The sequence below is a fragment of the Cnephaeus nilssonii genome (assembly GCF_951640355.1).
Source record: "Cnephaeus nilssonii genome assembly, chromosome: 22".
Taxonomy (NCBI): domain Eukaryota; kingdom Metazoa; phylum Chordata; class Mammalia; order Chiroptera; family Vespertilionidae; genus Cnephaeus; species Cnephaeus nilssonii.
Window position 1 is genome coordinate 26,623,574 of NC_137093.1, and position 26,064 is coordinate 26,649,637.

Below are 26,064 nucleotides of genomic sequence, written 5' to 3' on the forward strand. Positions count from 1 at the left end.
TGATGCTCAGCCACTGAGCCACGCCAGCTGTTCGGCTTTGAGTGTGTCATCCAGGTGCTATCAGCAGCCCCAGGCTCTCATCTGCAGCTGGTTGGTTCATAACAGAAAAATCTGCTAACTTCAGGACTTTCACTTTTTTTTTTTTTTTTTTTTACCAAAGGATAACGCTTTTCCATGAAACTACCCCTCCAAAGAAAGTGTCTCTTTTGTCTCTCCTTTTCTGAATCTCTACGGAAGAGAAGCAATTGCCTGTTAATGGAATGACCTGCAACCAAATGTAGAAAATGATGTTTCCCCCTCTCTTAGGCCTGGTGTCCCGGAACCACCCTGAGGAGGAGGACCAGTACTGGCTGAGCATGGGCCGCACGTTCCACAAAGTGACCCTGAAGGACAAGATGATCACCGTGACGCGCTACCTGCCCAAGTGAGTGCTGGGATGGGTCAGGCTTCCAGCTCCTGACCTGCATTCTGTCCACATGCTGCCCACGTGCTCAGTTACGTGTGTCACACGCAGTGCACACGGAGGCGTCCGAGCGAGTGTCGTTGTCTTCTTCTGGAGCTGCTGTTTTGTTTCCCAGGCTTATGTTAGGGTTTTAGCTCCCAGACTCCCAAAAGGGATTTGATTCCGTTTATAACGTTTCGCCTGATTCTTAACAAGCCCAGTGAAAATGAAGAACGTGAGGAGAGAAGAAGGAGAACGTGGAGATCTGAGAAATCTCCTCCACCAGCCCCGGGGATGAGGTGGTTGAATGCCGAGGGGGGTGCTAAGTGTTTTGGAAAAGGTAGGGAGGAATCGGGGAGGGTTCTCTTTTGGACTTGCGGCCGTGCCTGGTTTTTTTTCAGGTACCCGTACGAATCGGCCCAGATCCACTACACCTACAGCCTGTGCCCCTCCCACTCAGACTCGGAGTTCGTGTCCTGCTGGGTGGAATTCTCCCACGAGCGGCTGGAGGAGTACAAGTGGAACTACTTAGATCAGTACATCTGCTCCGCCGGCTCGGAGGACTTCAGGTCGGAGGGCGCTTCGGCTCTCCCTTGGGCCGCCTTGGGTGTAGCCATATTTTTTTGTTTGTTTTTGTCTAAACAATATTTATTCGTTTATTATTTTTTTATTATTATTTTTTAAATCTTTATTGTTGAAAGTGTTACATATGTCCCCCTTCTTCCCCCCATTGAGCCTTCCAGTCTGCCCCCCGCACCCCACCCCAGGCCTTCACCACGTATTGTCTGTGTCCATGGGTTAGGCACGTATGCATACAAGTTCTTTGGGTGTGTCCATATTTTAACGCTTCTGGCCTTTGATTACAAAATGATGTCGGTTTTAGAAGAATCTGGAAGAACAAAAGCACATCTGCATTTGGGTTGAAAACTCAACGATGGGGTGGATGGTGGTGATGGTTGCACCACCGTGGCAATGTGCTGATGCCACTGACATGTACACTTAACCATCGTTAAAGTGGTCAACTTGGCTACGTCGATTTCACCACCTAAAAACAAACAGCCAGAAAACTTGGGGGTGGAATGTCAGGGCAGGCCATGTTCGCTTAACGTTTTCCTGACTACTCGTGGTGCTTCGCTGTTAATTTTTCTGTGTGATTTATGACTGCGGGGGTTAAAAAGCCACCACTCCCCTGGGCTGGGCGCACAGAAGCGTTCTGGCATCTCTGAGATAGAAAGCAAATGCAACCTTCCAGTCCTTCCTTCTGAGCTTGTGTTTTTGTGTCTTTTTTTTAATTTTTATTTTGTTATTATTTTAAAATATATTTTTATGGGTTTCAGAGAGGAAGGGGGAGGGAGAGAGAGATAGAAACATCAATGATGAGAGAGATTCATTGATCAACTGCCTCCTGCACACCCCACACTGGGGATTGAGCCTGTTACCTGGGCATGTGCCCTGACCAGGAATCAAACTGTGACCTTGAGGTCGATTTTTTTGTTTTTTCCCCCCCAGAATTTATTTTTTAATTATCTTTGGCATACCATGAGCTTGTGTTGTGAGTGAAGCCCCCTGAATGGTGGCACATCATGGGGAGAGGGACCCCCACACCCCAGCGTCAGGGAGAGGGTTGAGACGGTGCTTTCCTGATCCACGTTTTCTCACCACCACCCCCCGTTCTTCGTTGGCTCCTCCACAGCTTAATCGAGTCTCTGAAGTTCTGGAGGACCCGCTTCCTGCTGCTGCCCGCCTGTGTCACCGCCACCAAGCGCATCACGGAGGGCGAGGCCCACTGCGACATCTACGGGGACCGGCCCCGGGCCGACGAGGAGGAGTGGCAGCTGCTGGACGGCTTTATCCGCTTCGTGGAGGGCCTGAACCGCATCCGCAGGCGCCACCGCTCAGATCGCATGATGCGGGTGAGGGCTCCGCGGCCCCTTGGGGACGGCGCTTGGTCTGGGATTCGGGAACCGTCTCCTCCTATCTCAGGGACCTCTCCAGGAGATTCCAAGAGATGGAATAGTTTCCATCACTCAAAAAAAAATCTCCCTCGTGCCACCCTGTGTAACGGGTGGGGAACGTCCGGCCCACGGGCAGTATAAGGCCCTCGAAACCATTTGGTCTGGCCCTGCCAAGGCATTAGAAGTTCATTAAATGTTCGACCAAACAGAGCGGGCTAATATTTAAGTTGCTAATTTTGTGTGGCCCTCGAATGATGTTACAAATATCCACATGGCCCTCGGCAGAAGAAAGGTCCCCCAGCCTGCCTTACAGCCACCTTCCCCCCTCCTCTCTCCCCGCTGCCAGCCAGTGGCCTGTTCTCCGTCACTGTGCTTTTCGTCCTTCCCAAATGTCATAGGAATGGCATCGTACCCCATGTGACCTTTCGGAGCTGCCTGCTCTCACTCAGCATCAGGCCTCCGCTGAGGGGCTCCCGGGGCAGGCTGACGGGGAGCAAATGAGAGGAAGGGAGTGGGGTAGGCTGGGCTCCTGACTGAGGGTCCTCTCCTTTCTCTGCCTCAGAAAGGGGCCGCCATGAAAGGCTTACAGATGACCGGGCCCATTTCCACGCACTCCCTCGAGGCGGCCGGCCCCCCGGTTGGGAAGAAGGGGACCTCGGCCCTGTCTGCCCTGTTGGAGATGGAGGCCAGCCAGAAGTAAGTGCCTGGGCGGAGAGAGGCCGCAGCTACATGTAGTGGCCCAGAGAGTGGTTTTTGTTTTGTTTTATTGGTTGGTTGTTTTTTTGTTTGTTTGTTTTTGTTTTGTTTTTAGTAGAATTTATTTTGTAAGAACAGTTTTAGGTTCAAAGCAAAATTGAGTGCGAGGTACAGGGATTTCCCATACACACAAATGAGAAATTTCTGCACCCACATATACATATCTTCCCCCATGTATCAGCATCCCCCACCAGAGTGGTACAATTGTTACAACTGATGAAGCTACAAGGACACATAGTCACCCAAAGCCCATAGTTCATTGACCCCAGGGTTCTCTCTTGGTGGTGTCCCTTCTGTGGGTTTAGACAAATGCAGGATTACGTGTCGTCGCTATGGCAGTCATTTCTGTGCTGCCCTTGACTCTCCCAGCCAGGCCCGGGAGCCTCGGTGCTCCCCGGCGGCCTGGGCCTGTGTCCGTCAGTATTCTTCCAGGCCGCACCTGGTTAGCTCATCTTCTCCCGACTTGTCTGTGCGCTGAGGACAGAGGCTGTGTGCTGTGCCTGGCACGTAGTAGGTGGACAATAGACGTGAAAGATGGAGAAAGGGATGCCAGGGTCCCTGCACGAGATGTTATAGGGGACTGGACCGTGCGTGTCGGTGTGAGGGTCCCAGCAGGAGCCTGCATCCATTCAGCGTTCAGAAAGTGATACGGAGTGAGGAGGAGGCCGAGGGGGAGATGCCATTACAGAGACTGCGTGGGAAGCTGGGTTCAGGCTGTCCTTACCTTAGCAAGAGCGATCCTTGGAAAGGCCTTTTCTTTTCATGGAAAATTCCCAACAGATTAAAGAAGTAGACAGGCTGGTATAATAACTCCCCACTTACCCATCACCCAGCGTCACTGGTTATCACCTCGTGGCCAATCTCGTTTCTTTTATATCCCACTTGTTCTCATCTTCCAGTTTTATTTCTTTTCTTTTCTTTTTTTTTTAATTTATTGATTCTTCACAGAGAGGAAGGGGGAGAGAGAGATAGAGAGTTAGAAACATCGATGAGAAAGAAACATCAATCAGCTGCCTCCTGCACACCTCCCACTGGGCATATGCCTGCAACCCAGGTACATGCCCCCGACCGGAATCGAACCCGGGACCTTTCAGTCCGCAGGCTGACACTCCATCCACCGAGCCAAACCGGCCAGGGCCTTTTTTCATTTCTTATTCAATCCCACACATGTATCCCCTCCTCTGTAACATTTCAGTATGTCTCTGAAAAATAAGTACTCTTTCCTAAACAAAGCAAAACGAAACCACGATACCATCATTCACCTAGAAAGTTACAGCCATCCCTTAACATCACGAAATAGCCCTTCCGTGTCTCTGCCAGAAGTGGTGTTCTCAGAGCCGAGCCCCACGTGCAGGAAGGCCCGGTGGGTGGGCCCAGGAGGCAGGGGCCCCCGGGTGGGCTCTCGCTGGTGCAGGGGAGAATGCAGAGGTGGAGGGAGGGCGATGGTGACACGGGAAGGAAGGGACCCAGGTGGGGACGCGGAGAGCATAGCAGGCTGACAGGGAGCAAATGAGAGGAAGACAGTGGGGATAGGTTGGGCTCATGACTGAGGGGTCCTCTTCCAAAAATACCTCTGTGCCCGAGGAGAGACCCCAGGACCCTGCCTGGCAGGTTCTCCCTGCAACTAGTCCCAGGCCTTTCCTGCTGGAAAAAAGCACAAGGAGCATATGTTGCTGGGAAGGGTGTGAAGCTGGGGGTGGGGGGATCTTATTTTAATGTGTCAGTGAGTCATCATTCAGGACGCTCCGAGGAGCCTGCTGCTGCTCATCCTGGAAGAGGAGGGATGGCTTGGGGTGGGGGTCCCCGTGTGAGGGGCGAGACTCAGCTAGCCCCAGAGCAGGAGGCAGGACAGAGAGGCGAGATCCGCGCCTCCCTGGGGGACTGTTCCGTGACATGGTGCGTTCTCTCAGTGCTGGAGGCAGAGCAGAGGGAGCAGACCTTCGTAGAGTGTTTGCTCACACAGCGCTTTCCATTTGTGTGCTTTTTAATGTCCTGCACCAAGCTGACCCCACTTTATTTATTATGAAAAAGAATTTTTTTAATATAATTTTTAAATTGATTTTAGAGAGGAAGGGAGAGGGAGAGAGAGAGAGAGAGAGAGACAAAAACATCAATGATGAGAGAGAACCATGAATCTGCAGCCTCCTGCACAACCCACACTGGGGATCGAGCCTGCAACTCGGGCATGTGCCCTGACCGGGAATGGAACCGTGACCTCCTGGTTCATAGGACGATGCTCAACCACTGAGCCACCACGGCCAGGCATGAAAATTAACTTTTATTTATTTTTTTAAAAAAATATATTTTATTGATTTTTTACAGAGAGGGAGGGAGAGGGATAGAGAGCTGGAAACATCGATGAGAGAGAAACATCAATCAGCTGCCTCTTGCACACCCCTACTGGGGATGTGCCCGCAACCAAGGTCCATGCCCTTGACCGGAATCGAACCTGAGACCCTTCACTCCACAGGCCGACGCTCTATCCACTGAGCCACACCGGCCAGGCATGAAAATTAACTTTTAAATGTCCCCTGTAGTCCTGCCATCCCAGCCTAACTGTTTATTTCTTCCACTTTGCTCCCGTCTTTCTCGGAGGTGTGTCGTTCAGTCAGGCCCCCTGGGATCTGGGCCTTGGCCGATGAGCAGCGTGGCCGTGAGCCGTCTGGGCAGCAGGTACCAAGCAGCAGGCACCAAGCAGCAGGCTTCGCTGCTCCTGGTAGATGAGGACAATGATGACAGCTGAGTCCGAGCAGAGACCCCCCCCCCCGCCCCATGGCGGCTGTTACTGCCTTGGTGCCACCCTCCCGGTGGAAGGCCGTGTGCCCCTGTGCATGTTCTCACGTGTGTACGTGTACAATACGTATGACTGGTCATTTTGTGGCAGCCCCGTCCCCTGAGCCTTAGACAAGGGTCCCTGGATCCCTGATTGCTAGTCCACGGGCCGGACGGCAGCTCAGTAGGTGGGGGTTGACGTGGGCATCAGTGAGGCCGCTGGGGTAGCCAAGCCTTCCTGGCCCTGCTCTCCGGCCGCGGCCACCCAAGGGAATGGCACGGTGTGCGACCGAGCGTGAGGCTCAGGAAACACAGTGAGGGGAGTGGGGAGAGGCAGACAGTGATGCGAGGGGACAAGGGAAGGAACCAGCCCTGGCTCCGCGTTTCCCGTATGAACTGCACCCCAGAGCAGCCAAGTCGCTGTTGGGGGGAACGTTCCTTTCCTCGGTGTTCCAGCGAATAGGTGGGGACGATGGTAGAACATGGCCGTGCGTGGGCTCTGATGACGCGTAGACCCAGCAGAGATGATCAGCGGCAGCTGCCGTCGCCAGAGAGGGGCCGGGGGGCCTCCAGACGTAGATCTGCCCGCCGCTCAGCATCCTCTCCGGCCGCAGGCAGCGCAGGCCCCGAGGAGCGCGATGGCAGGGAAGGGAGGCCGTCGGCTCTCCCGGCTGTCCGTTCACAGGACACACGAGCTGCTTTCAGCAGATAAACGGCAGGGCTCAGGAGCGATCCGAAGGCGTTTATAGCTTAAAGAGACTTAAGAGACACAACGTATTGCAATGTAGGGACCTTAGTTGAATCCTGTTTTGAACAAACAAACTGCCAAGAAATGTTGGAAGGTGATTGGCGAAATATTTGATATTAGAAAACTTTAAAAAAAGGTTTTTGAGCCCTGGCTGGTGTTGCTCAGTGGTTAGAGCATCGGCCTGCGCACCAGAGGGTCGCGGGTTCGGTTCCTGGTCAAGGGCGCGTACCTGGGTTGAAGGTTTGATCACCTCAGTCGGGGTGTGTGGGGGAGGCAACCAGTCAATGTGTCTCACACTGATGTTTCTCTCTGTCTCTCCCTCTCCCTTCCACTCCCTCTAAAAATCAATGGAAAAAATATCCTCGGGTGAGGATTAAAAAAAAACAACAAAAATGACAGCAACAGCTCTGTCTTCACGGCACCTTGTCTACCGCGGGGGGCCTTCCTGGGGCGGGGGGGGGGGGACTCCGCACGAGCCACGGGCGTGTGTGTGTCCTTCCAGGTGCCTGGGAGAGCAGCAGGCAGCCGTGCACGGGGGCAAGAGCTCCGCCCAGCCAGCCGACAGCAGCAGCAGCGTTGCCATGACTCCCACCTACGTGGACAGCCCGAGAAAGGTAAAGGGGGCCACTCCAGTGGGGACCTGGGGGGGGGGGGAACGTGCCCCCAGGGGCCCGATGGGGAGGGCGGGGTCTAGGACCTGCGTGCTGAGGATTCGGAGGAGTTCTGCCCTGCGCCCTTTGCAGCGTGACTACTGTTACTGAGGGACTTTCCTGCTCTGAACTGTCAGGAGGCTGACTGTTCAGTAGATGCAGATAGAAGGCAGCCGGGCTAAACGGTATTGGTCAAGGCCCAGGATCTGGCTTGAGCCTTGGCATTGGCCATCTGGTTGTCCTTTAGCCACATCTCCGGCTCCCCCGCAGGGCAGGTAGGAAGCTCCTGAGGCATCTGCCATGAGAGTTCACTTTTTCCCTTTTTCTTTGTTTTTAATGATCTACAAGCAAAAGTCCAGGGTCAGAGAGCTCTCTCTTTGCTAACGAAATTCCCGTCTGTTTGCTCAGACTCCTGAAAGCGACAACAACCACAAAAATCACAGCCCTGAGGCGGGGGGCCTCTGTGCAGAATAGGAGGGACAGCAGAGGGGCGGGAACTGTAGGTCAGGCTTCTTACCCCTTTACGACCAGTGGCCTGGGCTCTGTCAGCGCCTCTGGGAAATCCAGAACCCGAGATCGTCCTGGTGCGGTAGGTGAGCCGATCAGATGTCCTTTCATCTGATCTCTATTAAGAAGAAACGAAGGAGATTTAATAGATGTGTTTTCTTTTCAAAATTGTGCTCAAATTGTCTATCCACCTTGGTATTTATTTCTTTTACTTCCATGTCATGAACATTTGCCCATATATCATTATTTTTCAAAAGAATGATTTTTAAAAATAATGATATAATATTTCATCATATGGATGGCCCTTCATTTATAATTTACGTTTTTTCATCTGGTTTTAAAAACAACTTTGGAAAATTCTTCCATAAATCTTTACTAGTATAATTATTCTACAGTGATCAATAATACTGCAAATAACATCTTTGCAGATAATTATTTGACCACATCGCTGGTTATTTTTTCAGGATAAATTACTAGCGTTAAACTATAAGGATGGAGGGATTAAAATCTGAGGAAAAGTATAACTGAGGCTGTAGGCAGCTTGTGTAATCTGCAGGTCAGGGGTTGGCAAACTTTGAGGAATACAGGCTTTGTGGGCCAAGAGGCAAGATCAAGGCTTTTGCGCAGGTGCTTCCATACGCAGTTACAGCCCTCTCCTCGCTCACAGGCCGTGATAGGCCAGTGGCTGGGTGTGGCCTGCAGGCTGTAGTTTGCTGTGGCTTCGGGTGCAGTTCTAAGGACAGTCTGTGCGTAAGGAATGATCTGTTGGTCAAGGAAGAGGCTTTTCACCCATCCTCACTTGCATGTACATACATCTCAGCAGTATCAGCGCCTCTGCTTCTGTCTGTTCTGGCAGAGAAGGGACCCGGATGGAACAATGAGAATCCCTAAGTACCCTCGCTTTGACCTCTGCTCATTGCCATCTGTGAGGATTAGAAACAGGGCCAGGGACAGGCCTGAAAAGCAGAGAAATGACAGAGCCACAAGCATCCTGGCTAAAATGTGGCCACAACCAGATATTCGATTGCCATTCAGAACACTCTCCTAACCTTCCCACTGAACACTAAAACCCAGATGGATGGCCGTCCGCCATGCCGGGTGTGGATTCCCGTGGAGGCAAGGAGAATGAAAGGTGTGATGCGATGGCCAGCGTGAAGAACCCTGGCTGACATGCTCAGAACCGCCTGGCGATGTCTCCAGGCAATGTCTGGGCTGGGATGCGTGGAAGGGTACCCGAGTTTGCATCCCCACAGCCGCGCGTTTTCATGGTTGGTTACCCGAGTTTCCAGTGGCTTGTGGGAAATGGCAGCAGTATTGATCAAACACACAGCCAAGCGGTTCAGTGATTCTGCGGACAGGATTGAAGGAAGGGGGTAGGAAAGCAGAGGCCTTCAGCTCTATCGAGTGTCGGTTCTGAATTTCAGTGATAATGCACCCAAAGCAAAAACATTTTGACAGAACAAGGGAGGCCTTCTGAGCTATAAGAAAGGTGGAAGGAGGGGTCATTGGAAAAGTCCTCTATGTCATTTTTAAAAAATGTATTTTTATTGATTTCAGAGAGGGAGGGAGAGGGAGAGATAGAAACATCAATGATGAGAGAGAACCATTGATCGGCAGCCTCCTGCACGCCCCACACTGGGGATGGAGCCTGCAACCCGGGCATGTGCCCTGCCCGGAAATTGAACCGTGACCTCCTGGTTCATAGGTTGATGCTCAACCACTGAGCCACGCTGCCTGGGCTTCTATGTCATTTTTGTTTCAAATACACGGCAACTTGAGGCCCACAGGACAGGCTGGGAGAGGAAGGCAGTTTCAGAAGCTCCCACCAGTGCCTGTGCGTCCGACATTCTGACATTGTCACACAGACTGGAGGAGAAGGGATGCTGCCTCTTTATCCCCTGTTTTCTCAGAACATAAAAAGCAAGACCTTGTCCTGCATGGAACCCTCTTCTCCCGTCTGGCTGCCATGCTTAGGGACCGACAGAATTGAAAACCTCAAGCCGCTGAGTATCTCGCCAAGAGGCCTGCTGGTCACCCAGGCTGGTGGGAGGCCAGACAGTGACCCCGGAAGGGTCTTCCCTACCACCCCCTCCAAGCTGCTCTCCGGCTCTCCCTCCCCCTTGGCACAGGCCTGAAGGGAGCTCAGAGCTGTATGGGAGGGCACGAGCATCCGAGCCGGGCTCCAAGGAGGCCCGGGGGAGCTTGGACCCGCCTTCTACGCCCGGTGCTTGCTCCCACGCAATGGGGTGCTCTGCCCACGAAGGTGCGAGTCCTGTCTGTGCTTTGCGTTTGGATGTTGTCTTCCCTGTGGCTCTCTCTTCCCCCATCCTCTTCATGAGCCATTGTTTCTCTCCTTCCCTCCCTGTTTTTGTTTTTTTGTTTTTCTTTCGTGCCCCCCCTCGGCCCCCTGATGGCTCACCACCGGCCCACATTCCGTTCCTTCGCTCTCTTGCACCTGCTGCCGCCACTGCCTCCTCCTCCTCCTCTGACTCCAGGACGGGGCCTTCTCTATGGAGTCTGTCCGCAGTCCCCGCACAGCGTCGTCCGCCTTCTACTCGCAGGTCAGTCAAACCCTGCAGCCCACGCACGCCTGCCCGGTCGGCAGGAGCCTTCTGCTCGGCTCGGGACAGATGGGATGGGACCTCGGCTGAGACTCAAGGGCAGCTGACATTGACTTTGGTCTCCGAGGCATATGTTCCCGTCCGTGGTTTTGGCCGTGGCAGAGGGGGATGGAAATGATGGATGCGAGAGACCAAATGGTCGCATCAGTGCTGACTTGCGCTTCCTGTCTCTGCCTCGGAGTTGCCGCTGGTTCTTCGCCACGTGGCAGCATCTTCCCTTTTAGGTGTTTCTGTCCACGTAATACAAGCAGCACGGACGAGGCCCGTTTAAGGACTGAACGCTTTTTTTTTTTTTTTTTTTAACTCCTAATACAACCAGAGAAGTTTGTAATCGTGGGGTGAGAAGCGGGAAGTGGTGGAAACCAGCACACGTTTACTAACAGGCCTGTGCTGTCGGAGGCTAACGTGTGTGGCCCCGGGCAGCTCGTCCGGCCACTGGACATCCCTGAACACGTGTGTCAAAGGAAGGGTCTGGGCCAGATCGCCCAGGGCCTTGCACGCCTTGCCATCCTTCAGTTGCTGTCTGCGCGCACGTAGTACCGTCTCACTCTGTCCTCATGCCGTCACCTGTGCGTTAGGTGGGAGTGTTAGGGCCAGTTGACAAACGGAAAAATTGAGAGGCAAAGAAGCTGTACTTTACACAGCGTGGTGCCCACCTGGGGTTTAAATCCAGGACCCAACAGGCTTGACCTGTGACCACCCCCCTGCTCTGTAGTCAACATTAGCAATGACTGTCCCGACAGGTCCTAGGGCACGATAAACGGGGCTCCCAGTCCTTTACCAAGACCCCTGAGTGCGTGACATTGGCCTAGTTACAGGGACTTGGGAGAGCTGAGAAGGTTTATGCGGAGCAGGGCAAGCTAAGGAGGTTGGGACTTGGGAGTTTAAGGGTGGGGTTAAGGGACCCTTACTGGGTAGAAGTCAGAAAACCAGCATTCAGTACCTCCCTGCCCCCCACTATGCAGTGGGCTCTGCAAGTATGATCTTCCCAGCAGGGTGTGAGGTGCAGGGATTATCGCCCCACTTTCCAGATGAGGAAACTGAGGCTTGAAGATGTTAGCTGGTCAAGTGGCATCCAGCTGGCGAGGGGCTGAGCCCCTGCACCATTCTGCCCACCTGTCTGTGCGGCCCGCACCTACCTCTTCCCAGGGAGCTGCTCGACTCGGGGCGGATCCCTGCTGGGGCCTCTGAGTCCAAGCCAGAACCTGTGATCTCTGAGTGTGGGCGGCGCACTGCATCTTTGGTTTAAAACAGACTCAGGTCGGACTTTTTAAACTTTTGCTTTCTAACAAGAGAGACCCTCTTGGACTTAGATTAGAATTTAACATAAGAAAAAGCAATCCCTAGCCGGTTTGGCTCCGTGGCTAGAGCGTCGGCCTGCGGACTGAAGGGTCCCGGGTTTGATTCCTGTCAAGGGCACATGCCTGGGTTGCAGGCTTGATCCCCAGTGGGGGGCGTGCAGGAGGCAGCCGATCAATGGTTCTCTCTCGTCATTGATGTTTCTCTCTCCCTCTCCCTCTCCCTCTCCATTCCTCTCCGAAATCAATAAAAAAAAAATATTTTAAAAAGATCAACAGATCTGGAATAAGAGAATTGTGTTAAATATCCCGTAATAGTCCATTCACGTGGTAGAATTCTCCAGTAGAACTAAAGTGGATGAGTTCCCACAATTGGAAATAACAGTTGAGATCTTAGGAGGACACGTGAAAATATTTATATCTCCCACCAGGTATGTTGTTAAGAAGACATATAACATTTTAGAAAATTAACTCTACTCAAATCAGGTACAGTAAGGGAGCTCCCTATACTCACACAAAATGAAATTGCACTTAATTTCTGTGTTAAATATGCATAACATAAAATCTGCTTGCTTTGTTTTCTTTAGAAATTTGTTATTTTTATTGATTTCAGAGAGGAAGGGAGAGGAGAGAGAGAGAGAAACATCAATGCTGAGAGAGAATCATGGATCAGCTTCATAGGTCGATGCTCAACCACTGAGCCACACTGGCTGGGCTGCTTGCTTTGTTTTTTGACACATAGAGTGGAGAGGGGCCACAGGGCCCATACATCACGAGTGACAGAAGTCATCACGCGGTGATGTCGCATCTGCCAGCTGTCTCCTCTGTGACGTTACGGTTTCCCTTTCCATGCTCATCTAGCCCACTCGGCAGAGGATGGGGAGATGAAACTCCACCTCCTGGAGAGGGAGTGCCTGCAGTCCTCTGCGACGAAGACTTTGCACACGGTTTCTAAGAAGAAATGCCTTCTAGACCAGCGGTCGCCAACCTTTCGGACCTCACGGACCACCGGTTGGCGACCGCTGCTCTAGACCCAGCACCCCTCCGCGTGGCTCTTTCCAGGCCTCTGTGCAAGAAGACAGCCATTCTGTCCATCGTCCGTTTTCCACTGGCCCTGGTCCAAAAAACTACTTGAGGTGGACGATGGAAATAAACATACCTCCAGAGTAAACACGTGACTGCATTTTCAGATTTGGGGGAAGTTCAGGAAAAGGAAAAGTCCGATAGGACATCGTGTGAGGTCTTCTAAAGTCCCTCGAGTTTCATGCTACATTCAGCCCCGACCCTCCTGGCAGCCAGAGAACAGTGGTCGTGAGATGAAGGCAAGCCAGTTTCCCGGGAGAAGCATGGCTTTTCCTGGAGTGAAGACCTGAGCAACACGCCTTTCTGTGCTGCCTCTTGAAAGATGAACGTAGAGCAGGGGTCAGGGAATGGGCAAACCTGGCCCACCATCTGCTCTTATGAATAAAGTTTTATTGGAACAAAGCCATGTCCATTTGTTTACATTGTCTACGGCTGCTTCTGTGGCTCTCCGTGCAGAGTTGAGTAGTTGCCGCAAGCCCTATAGGGCCCACAAAGCCTAAAATAGTCTGGTCCTTTCCAGAAAATGTTTGCCAATTTCTGATGAAGAGGATAACTCCTTAACCACATCTCCACTGAAATGAAACGGCAGGAATTAGGCAAATTTTGGAGACATCCTTCAGTTTAGGCTGGTGGGGCAGTTCTCAGGGGCAGTAGATGAGAGGGAACCCATTACCAGGATCCAGGAGGCGTCACAGAAGAGCTGGGTTGAGTCCTCCATTCGCTTCTAATTTTTTATCTTTTATTTTTAATATATTTTATCGATTTTTTACAGAGAGGAAGGGAGAGGGATAGAGAGTTAGAAACATCAATGAGAGAGAAACATTGATCAGCTGCCTCCTGCCCACCCCCTCCTGGGGATGTGCCCGCAACCAAGGTACATGCCCTTAACTGGAATCGAACCCGGGACCCTTGAGTCCGCAGGCCGACGCTCTATTCACTGAGCCAAACCAGTCAGGGCAATTCGCTTCTAACTTAGAAGGACAGTGCAGTACCCCTTCCTAAGTCTTGCTGGTTAGAAGCAGATGGGGATGGTAATTGCAAGTTGCCTCTTGCTGCCTTTCTCCGTGCACTTACGGTGCTGGCAGAGTCTACGTGTTTTTGGTGTGTTCTTTCCACCCCCCAACCAGGAGCCAAATGGTTCTTTCAGAATCAGAGGCAATTTTGCCTCCCAAGGTACATTTGGTACTATCTGGAGACATTTTTATTCATTACAACTGGGCTGGGGGAGATCATGAGAGTAGTGTTACTGGCATCTCGTGGGTAGAAGCTGGGGATGCTGCTCTATGGCCCACACAGGACAGCCCCCACAGCAGACTGATCTGTCCCCAAGTGGCAGTCGTGTCCAGGTTGAGACGCCCTGACTTAGCAGGAGTAATTTGTGCGGCATCTAACAGCATAGCTGACCATGTGAGGCTTCATTTTAGAAGTGCTCGAGTCCTCCTAGTCCCCTTTAAAAAAGAAAGGAAAAGGACCATAAATGCAAATAGCCTTAAGGAATTTTTTTTTTTTTAACGTACAGGTATCCGTGGACCAGACGGCCGTCCCGGGGTTGGACGGCACCAGCTTGGGGGTAAGCGCAGGCCAGTCCGTGGACAGAGGCAACAGCCAGACCTTCGGGAGCTCCCAGAACTCGGGGGAGCCGGGCTTCACCTCCGCGAACCCCAGTGACAGCAGGTGAGACGCCTCCTGGGCGATGGGGATGGTCCGCCCGTGGAGGCTGGGAGTCTGGGAGGCCCGAGTCCTGACTCCCAGTCCGTTCTCACCAGCACCTGTGCTGGGGCTGATGACCGGCGTCCTGCCTTGCTCACTGGAGAGCTCAGAGGTCCCCGCGGAGGATCAGACGTGCAGAGTGGGCTTTGGGGAGGGGGCTCTGAGCCAGTCCGTCCTGTTTCACGTGGCTCCCGTGGCAGAGGCCTCGCATGTGGTAGCGTGCAGTGGGTCTACGCCGCTGGAGGAAATGCACGGATAGTGAATGGGTCCCTCTGTGGCCAGACAGGGCTCTGCCGGGAAATGGGAAATTCCCGAGCATCCAGAGGGAGCAGAAGCCGCTCGGACCTCATTTGCTTGAGGAAGTGGCAGATCAGAGGAACTTCTTCTTGATTTCCTTTGTTGCGTAATGGCTCCCTAGCCATCTGCCCAGGCTGTTCCTGCCGCCTCCCTGGGCTGACGGAGCAGCCCGAGGAACCTGACTCTGGCACCCGCTCCCCGAGGGAGAGGGGCCCCGGGCAGCCTGCCTGGCCGGCGCTGTCAGAAGCGCTCGGTTGCCTTCACGTCGCATGTCTCATGCTCGCAGCCGTTCCCTGGGGCCATGGAGGATCAGTTCAGAGGCGCAGGCAGGCCTGGGCGGCGCTCGTCCCTGGCGTCTCCCAGGTTCATCCCCATCAAGCCTGGCTCTGGCCGGGAGGGACGGAGTGCATGTCCCTGCTTCCTCATTGCTTGCCAGACCAGGGGCGCAGGTTTTCCTCTGCTTTTGAAAGAAAAGAGGAACTGGGGGTGTCTAGGCTGGAGACAAGGAGACCAACATTGACAGGAATCGGGACCAGCGACCGAAAATTAGAACAGGTTGCATTTCGTGGTAAAGAACTTGCTAGCAGCCGGATGCCTCGGAGGAGCTGAGTTCTGAGTCACTGGCGGCGCTCACGCGGGTGGGACCGCCTCCTGTCCGAGCCTGGGAGTGGGGACTCGGGGTGCTTGGTTTAGTCCCCATTCAGCGTGGGTGTGGGAGGAACCCCTTCTCCCCTCTCTAAAATCAACAAAACGTATTTTTTTAAAAAAATAAGCAAGTGTGGACATAAAATCACTTGGAATTCTTTTTGTTTTTTAATGTACACACGTCGGAAGTAGGAAACCCCCCTCCCTCCCATAAAATAACCCCAGGATGTAGCGATCCAGAATTTTCTGGGGCGCCTTTAACGTCAGTGCTGTCCAGGCTCCTAAGGCCCCTGCCCTGGCCCTGCTGACCAGGCGCTCTGTGTCCAGCTCTCAGCAGGTGGTGGCGAGCGCCTTGACGTCGGCCTCCACGCTGGCCGAGATCCTGGACGCCATGAAGCACCCCTCGTAAGTGCTGGGCGCGTGTGTGAGCGCCGGGGCGGGAGGGTCCGGAGGGTCCGGCAGGCCCAAGCCGGGCCAGGCTCGGGCACTGCAGTTTGGCGGAGTCCTACCTGACTTGGTTGCTCACTAGCTGTGAGGCCTTGGGCGAGTTACTTGACCTCTCTGGTCCCTGAGACTCACCTTGTTTGCAAAATGGGATAATAGAAGTCACAGGTTTGATGTAAGGATTACATAAAATAGTTACGTAACTCACCTAGTCTGATACCTGACGAGGACAGGTGTTCTCTAAATGCCAGGTCCTTTTTGCTTTCTCTTCTCCTTCCCCCACTTTTATACCATTTTTTGTTCTGTCCGGGGGTTTCTCGGGGTCTAGAAATAGTGGCGAGCAGTCGCACTTGGGGGACCCTCCCGTCAGATAGTAAGCGCTTTAGCACGAGTCCCTTCTTCACCGTCTTCTCTTTCCGCTGCTGCCGTGGTGCGCCCCGCCCCGCTCCCTGCCCGCCGCGATGGAACGCAGGACAGGCGTCCAGCTGCTCTCGGAGCAGAAGGGCCTCTCGCCCTCCTGCTTCATCAGCGCCGAGGTGGTGCACTGGCTGGTGAACAACGTGGAGGGCGTCCAGACGCCGGCCATGGCCATCGACATCATGCAGGTGAGACAGCCCGGGCGGGGCCCGCAGCACCGTCTCTGAAGGAGCCGCCCTTTCCAGCAGCCAGGTCTGGAGGTGGGGGGAGGGTCTGCTTTAATAAGTGTGAAGACTGTCTGGAGTCGAGGAAGGAGCTTGTCTTGCTTTGAAAGACACGACTTAAAAATCTGGCTGAGCCCGGCCAGCGTGGCTCAGTGGTTGAGCGTTGACCTAGGAACCAGGAGGTCACGGTTCAATTCCCAGTCAGGGCACACGCCTGGGTTGTGAGCTTCATCCCCAGTGTGGGGCATGCAGGAGGCAGCCGATCAATGATTCTCTCCCATCATTGATGTTTCTATATCTCCCTCCCTCTCCCTTCCTCTTGGAAATCAATAAAAAATATATTTAGAAGCCCAATGCGCTATCCATTGCGCACAGAGCCCGCTAATAAAAATGTATTTTAAAAAGATCTGATGTCAGTATAGTAAAATATTAAATTGGTTGAAGTCGGATTTTCTTTATACTTTTCCGTATGTTTGAAATATTTGATGCTGTTAAAATATGCATTTGTACTTTATAGCATTGGCTGCACCAGGCACAGCACTTAGCAGGGTGCAGCTATGGCTGATGGGGGTGGGGGTGGAGGGTACGGTCTCCTGGGGGCCCTGCCATTCCCTCCACTCCGTCCTGTACCGGGGGCTGCGCCTCTCACATGTCCCTCTGCAGGAATTTCAGAGTCTCACTGTCTCTCCCTCAGAAAATGCTGGAGGAGCAGCTCATCACGCACGCGTCCGGCGAGGTCTGGCGGACCTTCATCTACGGCTTCTATTTCTACAAGATAGTCGTGGACAGGGAGCCCGACCGAGGTCAGAGGCGTGGCACGCTGGTGCCCGGGGGCTGGTGCTTTGCCCGGTGACTTGCTCTCTCAGATGGCGCTGCTGCTTGAGCTTCTTGGGTCACTTTGTTTTCCAAGTTGTGCCGGGCCTGTCGGCTCCCGTGAGCGTTCGTGTTTAATTTAAGCATAGCTGGAGCGACGCGGGTGTCTTAAAACTACAGGACGTTCTTGTGAGAGCAGCGTGAATGGGAGTAACCCTAAATGAGGGCGAGGGACCGGGTGTGAGCCAATTCCCGCGGGTCATGTTTCGGTGGCTGGCTTTGATTACAGCGCCCCCACCCGGTGCAGGTGGATCTGAGTATGACAGGATGGGCTCTAACCTGCATGTCTAACAGCACTTCCTCCTCACGGGGCCTGCAGATCCATTTCTTCCCCCAGGAAGACCATCAAGACCCAACATATTTCCCAGGATACGTTTTATGGGTTTGTTTGCGGGTTGCTTTAATGAGGAAAAGGGATCCCCAAGAGGAGAGCAATCCCAGCTGGTCAGAGCTGGCTCGCACAGCGCCGGAGACAGCCAGGACGCAGGCAGGCCGCTCCGGTCCCCTGGCGCGCAGGGCTGTGTGACTCTCGTCCTGCAGGCGAAGGGCGTCGGCCGCCGGGTCTCAGGAATCGTGCAGCCGATAAGGCATCCTGTGCCGCTCTTCCCCAAGGATCGGGCAGGTCGCCGCCCTTGTGGCTGCTAGTGTGTCCCTGCCCCCTCTCCCCTTCATTTCTGAGTGTGACCCGTTGTACCTTCAAGCTGAAGAAATGCCGGGCAACGTGAACGATGCAGTGGCATCTGCTACCTTCACGATGTCGTGCATCCACCACTGTCTCTAGTTCCGGATCATTCCATCCCCCAGTGGGAACCCTGGGCCCATAGCAGCCAGTCCCAGACTCCTCCGCCCCCCGGCCCTGGCCACCACCAGTCTGCTGTCCGTCTCCAAAGATTGGTCTTTTCTGGACATTTTATTAAGGGGACTCTTACAGCGTGGCCTTTTGTGCCTGGCTTCTTCTGCTTAGCATGATGTGCTCAAGGCTTACCCATGTTGGAGCGTGTGTCCGTAAGAAAACAAGCCTTCGTGCCCAAGGCGCTCTCTCTCCCTTCTACCTCCCCAGTGGCCATGCAGCAGCCCACCACCTGGCACACGCCCGCGGTGGACGACTTCGCCAGCTTCCAGCGCAAGTGGTTTGAGGTGGCCTTCGTGGCCGAAGAGCTCCTGCACTCCGAGATCCCGGCCTTCCTCCTGCCCTGGCTGCCCAGCCGGCCGGCCTCCTACGCCAGCAGGCACAGCTCCTTCAGCCGCAGCTTCGGAGGACGGAGCCAGGCCGCGGCGCTCTTAGGTAGGTGCCCGACCCGCGTAGGGCCCGGCGACACGCTGGCGGATGGCTGAGGCCGAGTGGCCGCCAGCCGAGGGGACGAGGCCACGGGACCCGGGATCGGGGCCGCCGTGGCGGTCACACTGGCCATTCGGTCTGTCGGCACTGCAGGCTCCTGTGCTGGCTTCTGCTGAGTGGGCCGAGCTCGTTACTGTCCCGACCAACAAACAGTGTTCATCGGCGTCCCACTCTCCCCAAGGTCACTTTCAGAGACAGAGGCACAATGGGTTGCTTTAAATAAATATCGGAGGGTGTGCGGTGGTACTTGATTTTCCTGAGCGCTGAAGGAAACAGAGATTTCCGAAGAACCCGACCCAGGGCCAGAAGTCCAGGCGTCGCCTCTCACTGGGCGCGCCCCGCAGGCCAGCACAGAGCGCTCTTTGCTCTTACGGGCTTGGCTACCGGTCGCTCAGCATCGCCCAGCTCAGAGGCAGAGGATCAGGGGCACTGATGGCGGCAAGTGCACAAACACGTTGTAGGAAAATGTTTTGCAAAACACATCTGTTAGATTTGGGCTCTTTTCAGGTGGGGGGTAACTAGCAGTTATTTGAAGAACGTCTTTTCCTTTAAAGTGTTCGATAGAAGGGCTTCTTCTGAGGTGAGTCCCTCGTGCAAAACCAGAGAGCAAGGGCCTCGACCTAGGCACTGTGGATATTGGGGTCCAGATCATCCTGTGTGGTGGGGCGCTGTCCTGTGCCTCGTAGCGTGCTTAGCCTCTCAGACCTCTACCCACTAGATGCCAGTGGCACCGCCCACTGGCAAAATGTCTCCAGACATTGCCCGGCGTCCCCAGGGGAGTGCCAACTTGCCCCCAGTTGGGAACGGCTGCCTGGGAGGGAATTGAAGATTCCAGGAAGGAGCCAAGATCGGGGAGCTCAGCAACCCGGGGAGGCCCTGAAGCTCGTCGGTCGCCTCCCTCAGCCGGTGTCAGGCCGAGCGAGGTGTTTTCAGAGCTGGTGGGAGGAGTGAGCTGCAGCCGAAGCAAGCGCTGTCCTCTGCCCTCCCGGCCTGAGCGGGCGATGCGGCTCTCTAGCCCTGCCCCGGGCGGTGCCATGCGGACGACAGCCTTCATGCCCTGGTTTCTGGATCACTCATGAGCCGGCACTGCAGCAAGCAGACAGTCACCTCATTTACTCCTCCTCCCTCCCGTGCCGGAGCCATGCTGTGATTTATGTTGCAGAGCTCGTGACCCTGAGGCTCAGGAGGGGAAGGAATTCCCCAAGGCGCTGCTTCCATGCGGTGTTAGGACTGGTGTGTTTTCTCGACTGTCTGAGCCCCCACCCTACTGCACTACGGCCTCAGGAAGACAAGTCAGAGCCGGGCAGGGCTGGAGGGGTTTGTGTGCCAGTTTCAATGAAACTTTTAGCATCAGAGCCACTAAATTATTTTGCCTTAAGTATTGTAGCCGGCCAAGCAGTGTCAGTGGGATCCTGGCCAGGCCTCGGGTGAGCATGGGTGAGCGCGTGGCTTACACTGGGAGGAAGGTTACCAGGAACAGGAGGAAAGGGGACGATTACAAGCGAGTGTGGCCAGAGGAGAAGGCACGTGGGAGGCTGTGACTCATCCACATTTCATTGATCAGAGCACTCCTCTGTGGCTGCGTAGGATTTCTGAGCAGGAGGCCCAGGGAGGATGAGCTAGTTTGATACCGACCTGGAACTTTTGAGCAGTACACAGTTAATGAAACAGGGCATTAGGTCTCATGATGAGGTCTCTTGAGGCAAGATTATAGAACTGTTGCCTTCCGGGGTCGAGACCAAAAAAGGGAGACGTTCCCCGGAGTGTGATGTGGTTGGATGGCTGGTCCAGTTGTGGCCCTTCATGGGTCACTGGGATCGGAAGATCAGGGATTCAGCTGGCGGAGGTTCTGACTCTGTGATCTTGACCGAGGCATTTTCCCTCCTTGGCTGCTGTTTCCTCAGCTATAAATGAAGGGGCGGGGTTAGATCGGGGGAGGTAAACTATGGCTTACCTGGTCAAATTTGTTTTATAATAAATTTTCTTTTCTTAAAATATATTTTTATTGATATCAGAGAGGAAGGGAGAGGGAGAGAGAGAAACATCAATGATGAGAGAACCATTGATCAGCTGCCTCCTGCATGCCTCCTACTGGGTATCGAGCCCACAACCGAGGCATGTGCCCTTGACCGGAATTGAACTAGGACCCTTCAGTCCACAGGCCGACACTCTATCCACTGAGCCAAACCAGACAGGGCATAAGTTTTCTTTTTAGAGCACTTTTAGGCTCAAAGCAAAATTGAGCGCAAAGTAGACTTTCTATATGCTCCCTGTCCCAACACACACTCAGCCTCCTCCACTATCAACATCTCCCACCAGAGTGGGATGGTTGTTATAATCGATGAACCTACATTGACATTATCATTATCATCACCCAAAGTCTGTAGTTTGCATTAGGGTTCACTCTTGGTGGTGTACATTTTATGGGTTTTGACAAATGTATGATGACATGTATCCACCATTATAGTATCACACAGAGCAGTTTCACCGCCCTAAAAATCCATCTGTTTTTGTAAATAAAATGCCTGTGGCTGCTTTTGCACTATAATGGCAGATCTGAGCCATTGAAACAGTCTCTGTATGAGACCACATAGCCTGCAAAACCTGTTTATTATCTGGACCTTGACAGAAGTTTGCAACCCCTGGACTAGATGATTTCCAGGAAGCTTCTGGAATCTTCCCAGAAGCTTCTGGAATCTGCGATTTTCCTCTTTGGTGATGCTGCAGTTTCCTATCTGGGTGTTTATTCTTCCTCCTCATCCCCTCCTCCTTCTCCCTCTCTCTTGGGGCCCCTCCTCTGCGCGGACATAGCTGCCACTGTCCCGGAGCAGAGGACTGTGACGCTGGACGTGGATGTGAACAACCGAACAGACCGGCTGGAGTGGTGCAGCTGCTATTACCATGGCAACTTCTCCCTGAACGCGGCCTTCGAGATCAAGCTCCACTGGATGGCGGTGACCGCCGCGGTCCTCTTCGAGATGGTGAGCGCCTCCTCTCGTTGCGGATGGGGCCCTGGCTCGCCTTGCAGGGGGCTCAGTGGGTGCTCAGTAGCAAATCGTGTCACTTTAAAAAATATATCCTTTTATTGATTTCAGAGAGGAAGGGAGAGGGAGAAATAGAAACATCAGTGATGAGAGAGAATCGTGGATCGGCTGCCTCCTGCACTTCCCTCACTGGGGATCGAGCCCACAACCGGGCATGAGCCCTGACCGGGAATCGAACTGTGACTTCCTGGTTCATAAGTCAACGCTCAACCACTGAGCCATGCCGGCCGGGCTCACTTTTTTTTAATATATATAGTTTTATATATATATCACCTCTCACCTGGATTATTGAAATAGCCTCTTTAAAAGTATTTAAGCACAGTAAAAAATTCAAGCAGTCACAAAGGGTGTAGATCAGAATTGCTCAACCTTGGCCCATATAACGCTCTGCCGTGGGGGGCTGTCCTGTGCTTTGTAGGATGCTGCACAGCGTCCCTGGCCTCCACCCCTACATGCCAGGAGCACGCCTGCCTTGTGACAGCCAAACGTGTGTCCAGATACCGCCACGTGTCCCCGGGGACGGGAGGCATTAGCACCTCCGAGCCCCCTCCCCCGGAGAGAGTCTCATCAGGGGAGCATTTGTAAGTCCAGGTTTTAAAAGATGGCCCGAAGTCTCTAGTGCATGTTAATTATCATTCTGAGGCAATGCCCCACCTGGTTCTGAATCAGATTTCATTAGGATGAGTGTCACATCAAATGAAAAAGTCACTGACTAAGCCTTAGAGAGTGTTTTGGTCAAACAGAGAGCTTGGTTTTTGAGGTGTGGTTATGCTGTTGTTGATCTGAGCGTTCCTGGGAAAACTGAAGAGTGGTCCCCTGCCGTTTTAAACATAATTGTATTTGTTTAAATTGAGGTATGGCCCAAACTGTAATTTTTTGAAACAGTATTTGACACAAATCTCATCTGTATGCCAAAGCCACATGCATCCGTTTTTATTTATATATCAGTTTTCTGGTTTAAAGAAATATCTTAAGACCAAGAACACGGCCACTGTTTCCTAAGAAAACATTATAACGGGAAGGTTTGTCTCCACGGCCCAGTAGCTTTGTTTGTGGGCCAGTCTTCGGACCGACAGCTTTGGGAGTCTGCCGAGAGCTGCGCTCATTCCGCAGGGCAGGCAGCTCGCACCCTGCGCCACGTCCCACTCAGCCAGCTGGAGCGGATCGTGTTCCCATTCGATGCTTTGGACTTAGTAGAGTTTTGATAAAGGACAAAATTAGGACTTAACCTATATCCTGTGACCTTCCTCCAACACCCTATAGAATGAGAAGGGTTTTTTAAAAAGTATATTTTTATTGGTTTTTAGAGAGAGAGGAACAGAGAGATAGAAACATTGAGGAGAGAGGAACATCATCCTCAGTCGGCTGCCTCCTGCACCCCGCTACTGGGGATCGAGCCCACAACCCAGGCGTGTGCCCTGACCGGGAATCAAACCGGCAACCTCTTGGTTCCTGGGTTGATGCTCAACCACTGAGCCACACCGGCCGGGCGAGAAAGGTATTTCTAGGCAAGAAATAGCTCTCTCCAGTCTCCTCCTCCCAAAAGAAACACTGGCCATGCAGACGCGTGGGCTGCGAGGAGGCACTGTGCTTAGCTCACAGGTTTCGAGTATTCGTCAGGAGGGGAGACTGCGTTTTCCGGCCCGGGACTGGTTGGGAGCGGCGATCACTAACAGTGCCAGCCAACGTGCGTGACGCCACCTGGCCGCTTCGCTCCCCGGGCAGTGCTTCCTCTCGCCTGCACCGGGTTGGGGGTGACACTGTGTGTGTTTCCCACCAGGTCCAAGGGTGGCATCGCAAAGCCACCTCCTGCGGCTTCTTGCTGGTCCCGGTTCTGGAGGGCCCCTTTGCGCTGCCCAGTTACCTGTACGGCGACCCGCTTCGCGCCCAGCTCTTCATCCCGCTCAGCGTCAGCTGTCTGCTCAAGGAGGGCAGCGAGCACCTGTTCGACAGTAAGAGAGGCTCCCTCGGGGATCGGCTCCTGCGCAGACAGAGCCTTCGGACAAGGGGCCACAGGGTCTGGGTTTTAATCCTCGTCCTTCACTTAGTGACTGACAAGTCACTTAATGTCTCTGAGCCTCAAAATCCTTTTTATTTATTTTTTTATATTTTTTTTTATTGATTTCAGAGAGGAAGGGGGAGGGAGAGAGAGATGGAAACATCAATGATGAGAGAGAATCATGGATCGGCTGCCTCCTGCACACCCCACACCGGGGATTGAGCCCAAAACCTGGGTTTGTGCCCTGACCGGGAATGGAACCTGACCTCCTGGTTCATAGGTCGATGCTCAACCACGGAGCCACGCCAGCGGGGCTATAAAGCACTCTACACACACACACACACACACACACACACACACACACACACACACATGTGACCTCACAGTGTGGCTGAGCAGGACCATCTTTGCAGTTCGGAAATGCCTGATGATTGTGGGTATCTGACGATGTTAAGCCAGGCGCCGCCTTATAGTGCTGCTTTTCACATGTTGAGGGGACAGAGAGATGGTCCCCCGCACCGTCCGAGCCTCCTCTGGGGTTTTCCACCTTCACGGTGATAGCACAGGACAGCACGAGGGGCTGGCGTCGGGGGCCGTTTTTTGTGTGAGCTGATGGTTTTCTCTGCCACTCATAACCCCGTCATCAAGACCAGCAGCCTCTGTGGGTTGCCATGGTTACAGCTGAACGAAAGGAGCCCTAGCTTCAAGGAATAAGGGCTGGAATCTAAAATTCGATTTTCTTGCTTCTGTGCTGCTTCTCTTCCAGTTATCGCCCCTTCTGATGACAGCGAATTCAAACCCTTACAAACCCGACTAGAATCTGCTGTGTGTGTGTTTTCCTATTGAAGCCAAAGCCTTTTCTCCCTTGCTCTCCCGTTGCCCAGAATCCTCAGGTCTGTCCTAGAGAGAAGATTTCAAGTGCGGAAGGAGGAGTGACGAGGCCACTGCAGGCCCCCGGGCCTTGGGGATGCCTCCTGCAGTGGCTGCTCCGTCCCGAGAGCGGCCCTGGCCCCTGGCCCCGCTGCTGTGGGACAGGCTGCCCAGCCCCCGCCGCAAAGGGGGCCATGGGGGAGGGGGTGTCCCGCCCCTCCCCAGCCGATCACTTTTCCAAAATTATTTTTATATTTATTTGCTTCCATTTTCCCATCCAGCTTATAATATTGCCTTTCCTCATAGGGAAATGGAAGACGGTCCTTAGAGGCCGATAACATGCATTTCTTTATTTTTTTATCTTTTTGTTCATCCTCACCCAAGGATGTTTTTCCATTGATTTTTAGGGAGAGTAGAAGAGAGGGAAAGACAGAGGAGACATCGATGTGAGAGAAACACATCTATTGGTTGCCTCCTGCACGAGCCCCGACCAGGGCCCCGGGCTGGGGAGGAGCCTGCAACCAAGGTACATGCCCTTGACTGGGCTTGAACCCGGGACGCTTTGGTCTGCAGGCTGACGCTCTATCCATTGAGTCACACCGGCCAGGGCCAGATGACTTGCCCTTAAAGCTCCTCTCCTGTTTGCACTGGGACATCATGCTCCTTTCCGCTGCTGACACAGGAGGTCATAGGGATGAGTCCTGGGCAGCTCACAGGACTCGCGTTCGTCCCCTCTCTAGATCCTGATGGAACGCAGGGGTGGGGAGGGTGAGAATGTGTGGCTGTCACTTTCTTTGGCACGTCCCCCCTTGGGGTGGAGGCCGGTCTTTCCGGAGGCGGGTCGTGTGGAAAAGCTGAGCCTGTGACCCAGGGGGAGGCACTGCCAAGAGCAGAGAAGGGCTCAGAAGGGCAGACCCCGGGCCAGTCGCGTACCTTAGCGCCACAGCCGAGCATCTGTCCCTTCTCCCTTTCAGGCTTCGAGCCGGAAACCTACTGGGACCGCATGCACCTCTTCCAGGAGGCCATCGCGCACAGGTTCGTGCCTTCGCGAGAGAGAACGGCAGGGGGGCCCTCGCGCTCCTGGAATGGCCGTTCCCAGAGCGAAGCCCCGTTGGTTCCATTTCCGGGGAAGCAGGTCTAGCCCCCCAATGTCACGTGCGCTGCTCATCTCCGATAGGACCCGGCCTTGGTTCCTACGGCTGTTGTTTCTCAGACCTGATTTCTGTCGCCTTCCAGTTGAGGGGAGAGCAGAGCTCCCTCCTTAGCCTCCAGCAAGACCTGAGACAGGCTATCATCCGGGAGGTGACAGGAGACGGAAAACTGGAATTTATCGAGTCCCTGGACACATGCTGAAAAGACAGTCAGTGCTT

The 26,064-nt window shown here is 53.6% G+C and overlaps 1 protein-coding gene across 5 annotated transcripts in view; it reads left to right on the forward strand.

The window, feature by feature from the left end:
- DEPDC5 (DEP domain containing 5, GATOR1 subcomplex subunit) overlaps window positions 1–26,064 on the forward strand; it is a 67,618-nt gene that overhangs the window by 38,659 nt on the left and 2,895 nt on the right. For 3 of the 5 annotated variants that reach the window (XM_079763035.1, XM_079763034.1, XM_079763036.1), the window contains 13 exons: window positions 307–424; window positions 844–1,011; window positions 2,136–2,355; window positions 2,960–3,093; window positions 7,176–7,287; window positions 14,352–14,506; window positions 15,812–15,889; window positions 16,401–16,533; window positions 17,264–17,372; window positions 18,503–18,727; window positions 21,593–21,762; window positions 23,606–23,777; window positions 25,669–25,729. In XM_079763035.1, the coding sequence (XP_079619161.1) occupies window positions 307–424; window positions 844–1,011; window positions 2,136–2,355; window positions 2,960–3,093; window positions 7,176–7,287; window positions 14,352–14,506; window positions 15,812–15,889; window positions 16,401–16,533; window positions 17,264–17,372; window positions 18,503–18,727; window positions 21,593–21,762; window positions 23,606–23,777; window positions 25,669–25,729 (1,855 nt within the window). Of the gene's footprint in view, window positions 1–306; window positions 425–843; window positions 1,012–2,135; window positions 2,356–2,959; window positions 3,094–7,175; window positions 7,288–10,325; window positions 10,392–12,610; window positions 13,395–14,351; window positions 14,507–15,811; window positions 15,890–16,400; window positions 16,534–17,263; window positions 17,373–18,502; window positions 18,728–21,592; window positions 21,763–23,605; window positions 23,778–25,668; window positions 25,730–26,064 lie in introns of those variants that run through there. The other 2 variants (XM_079763039.1, XM_079763037.1) reach the window with 2 other exon arrangements.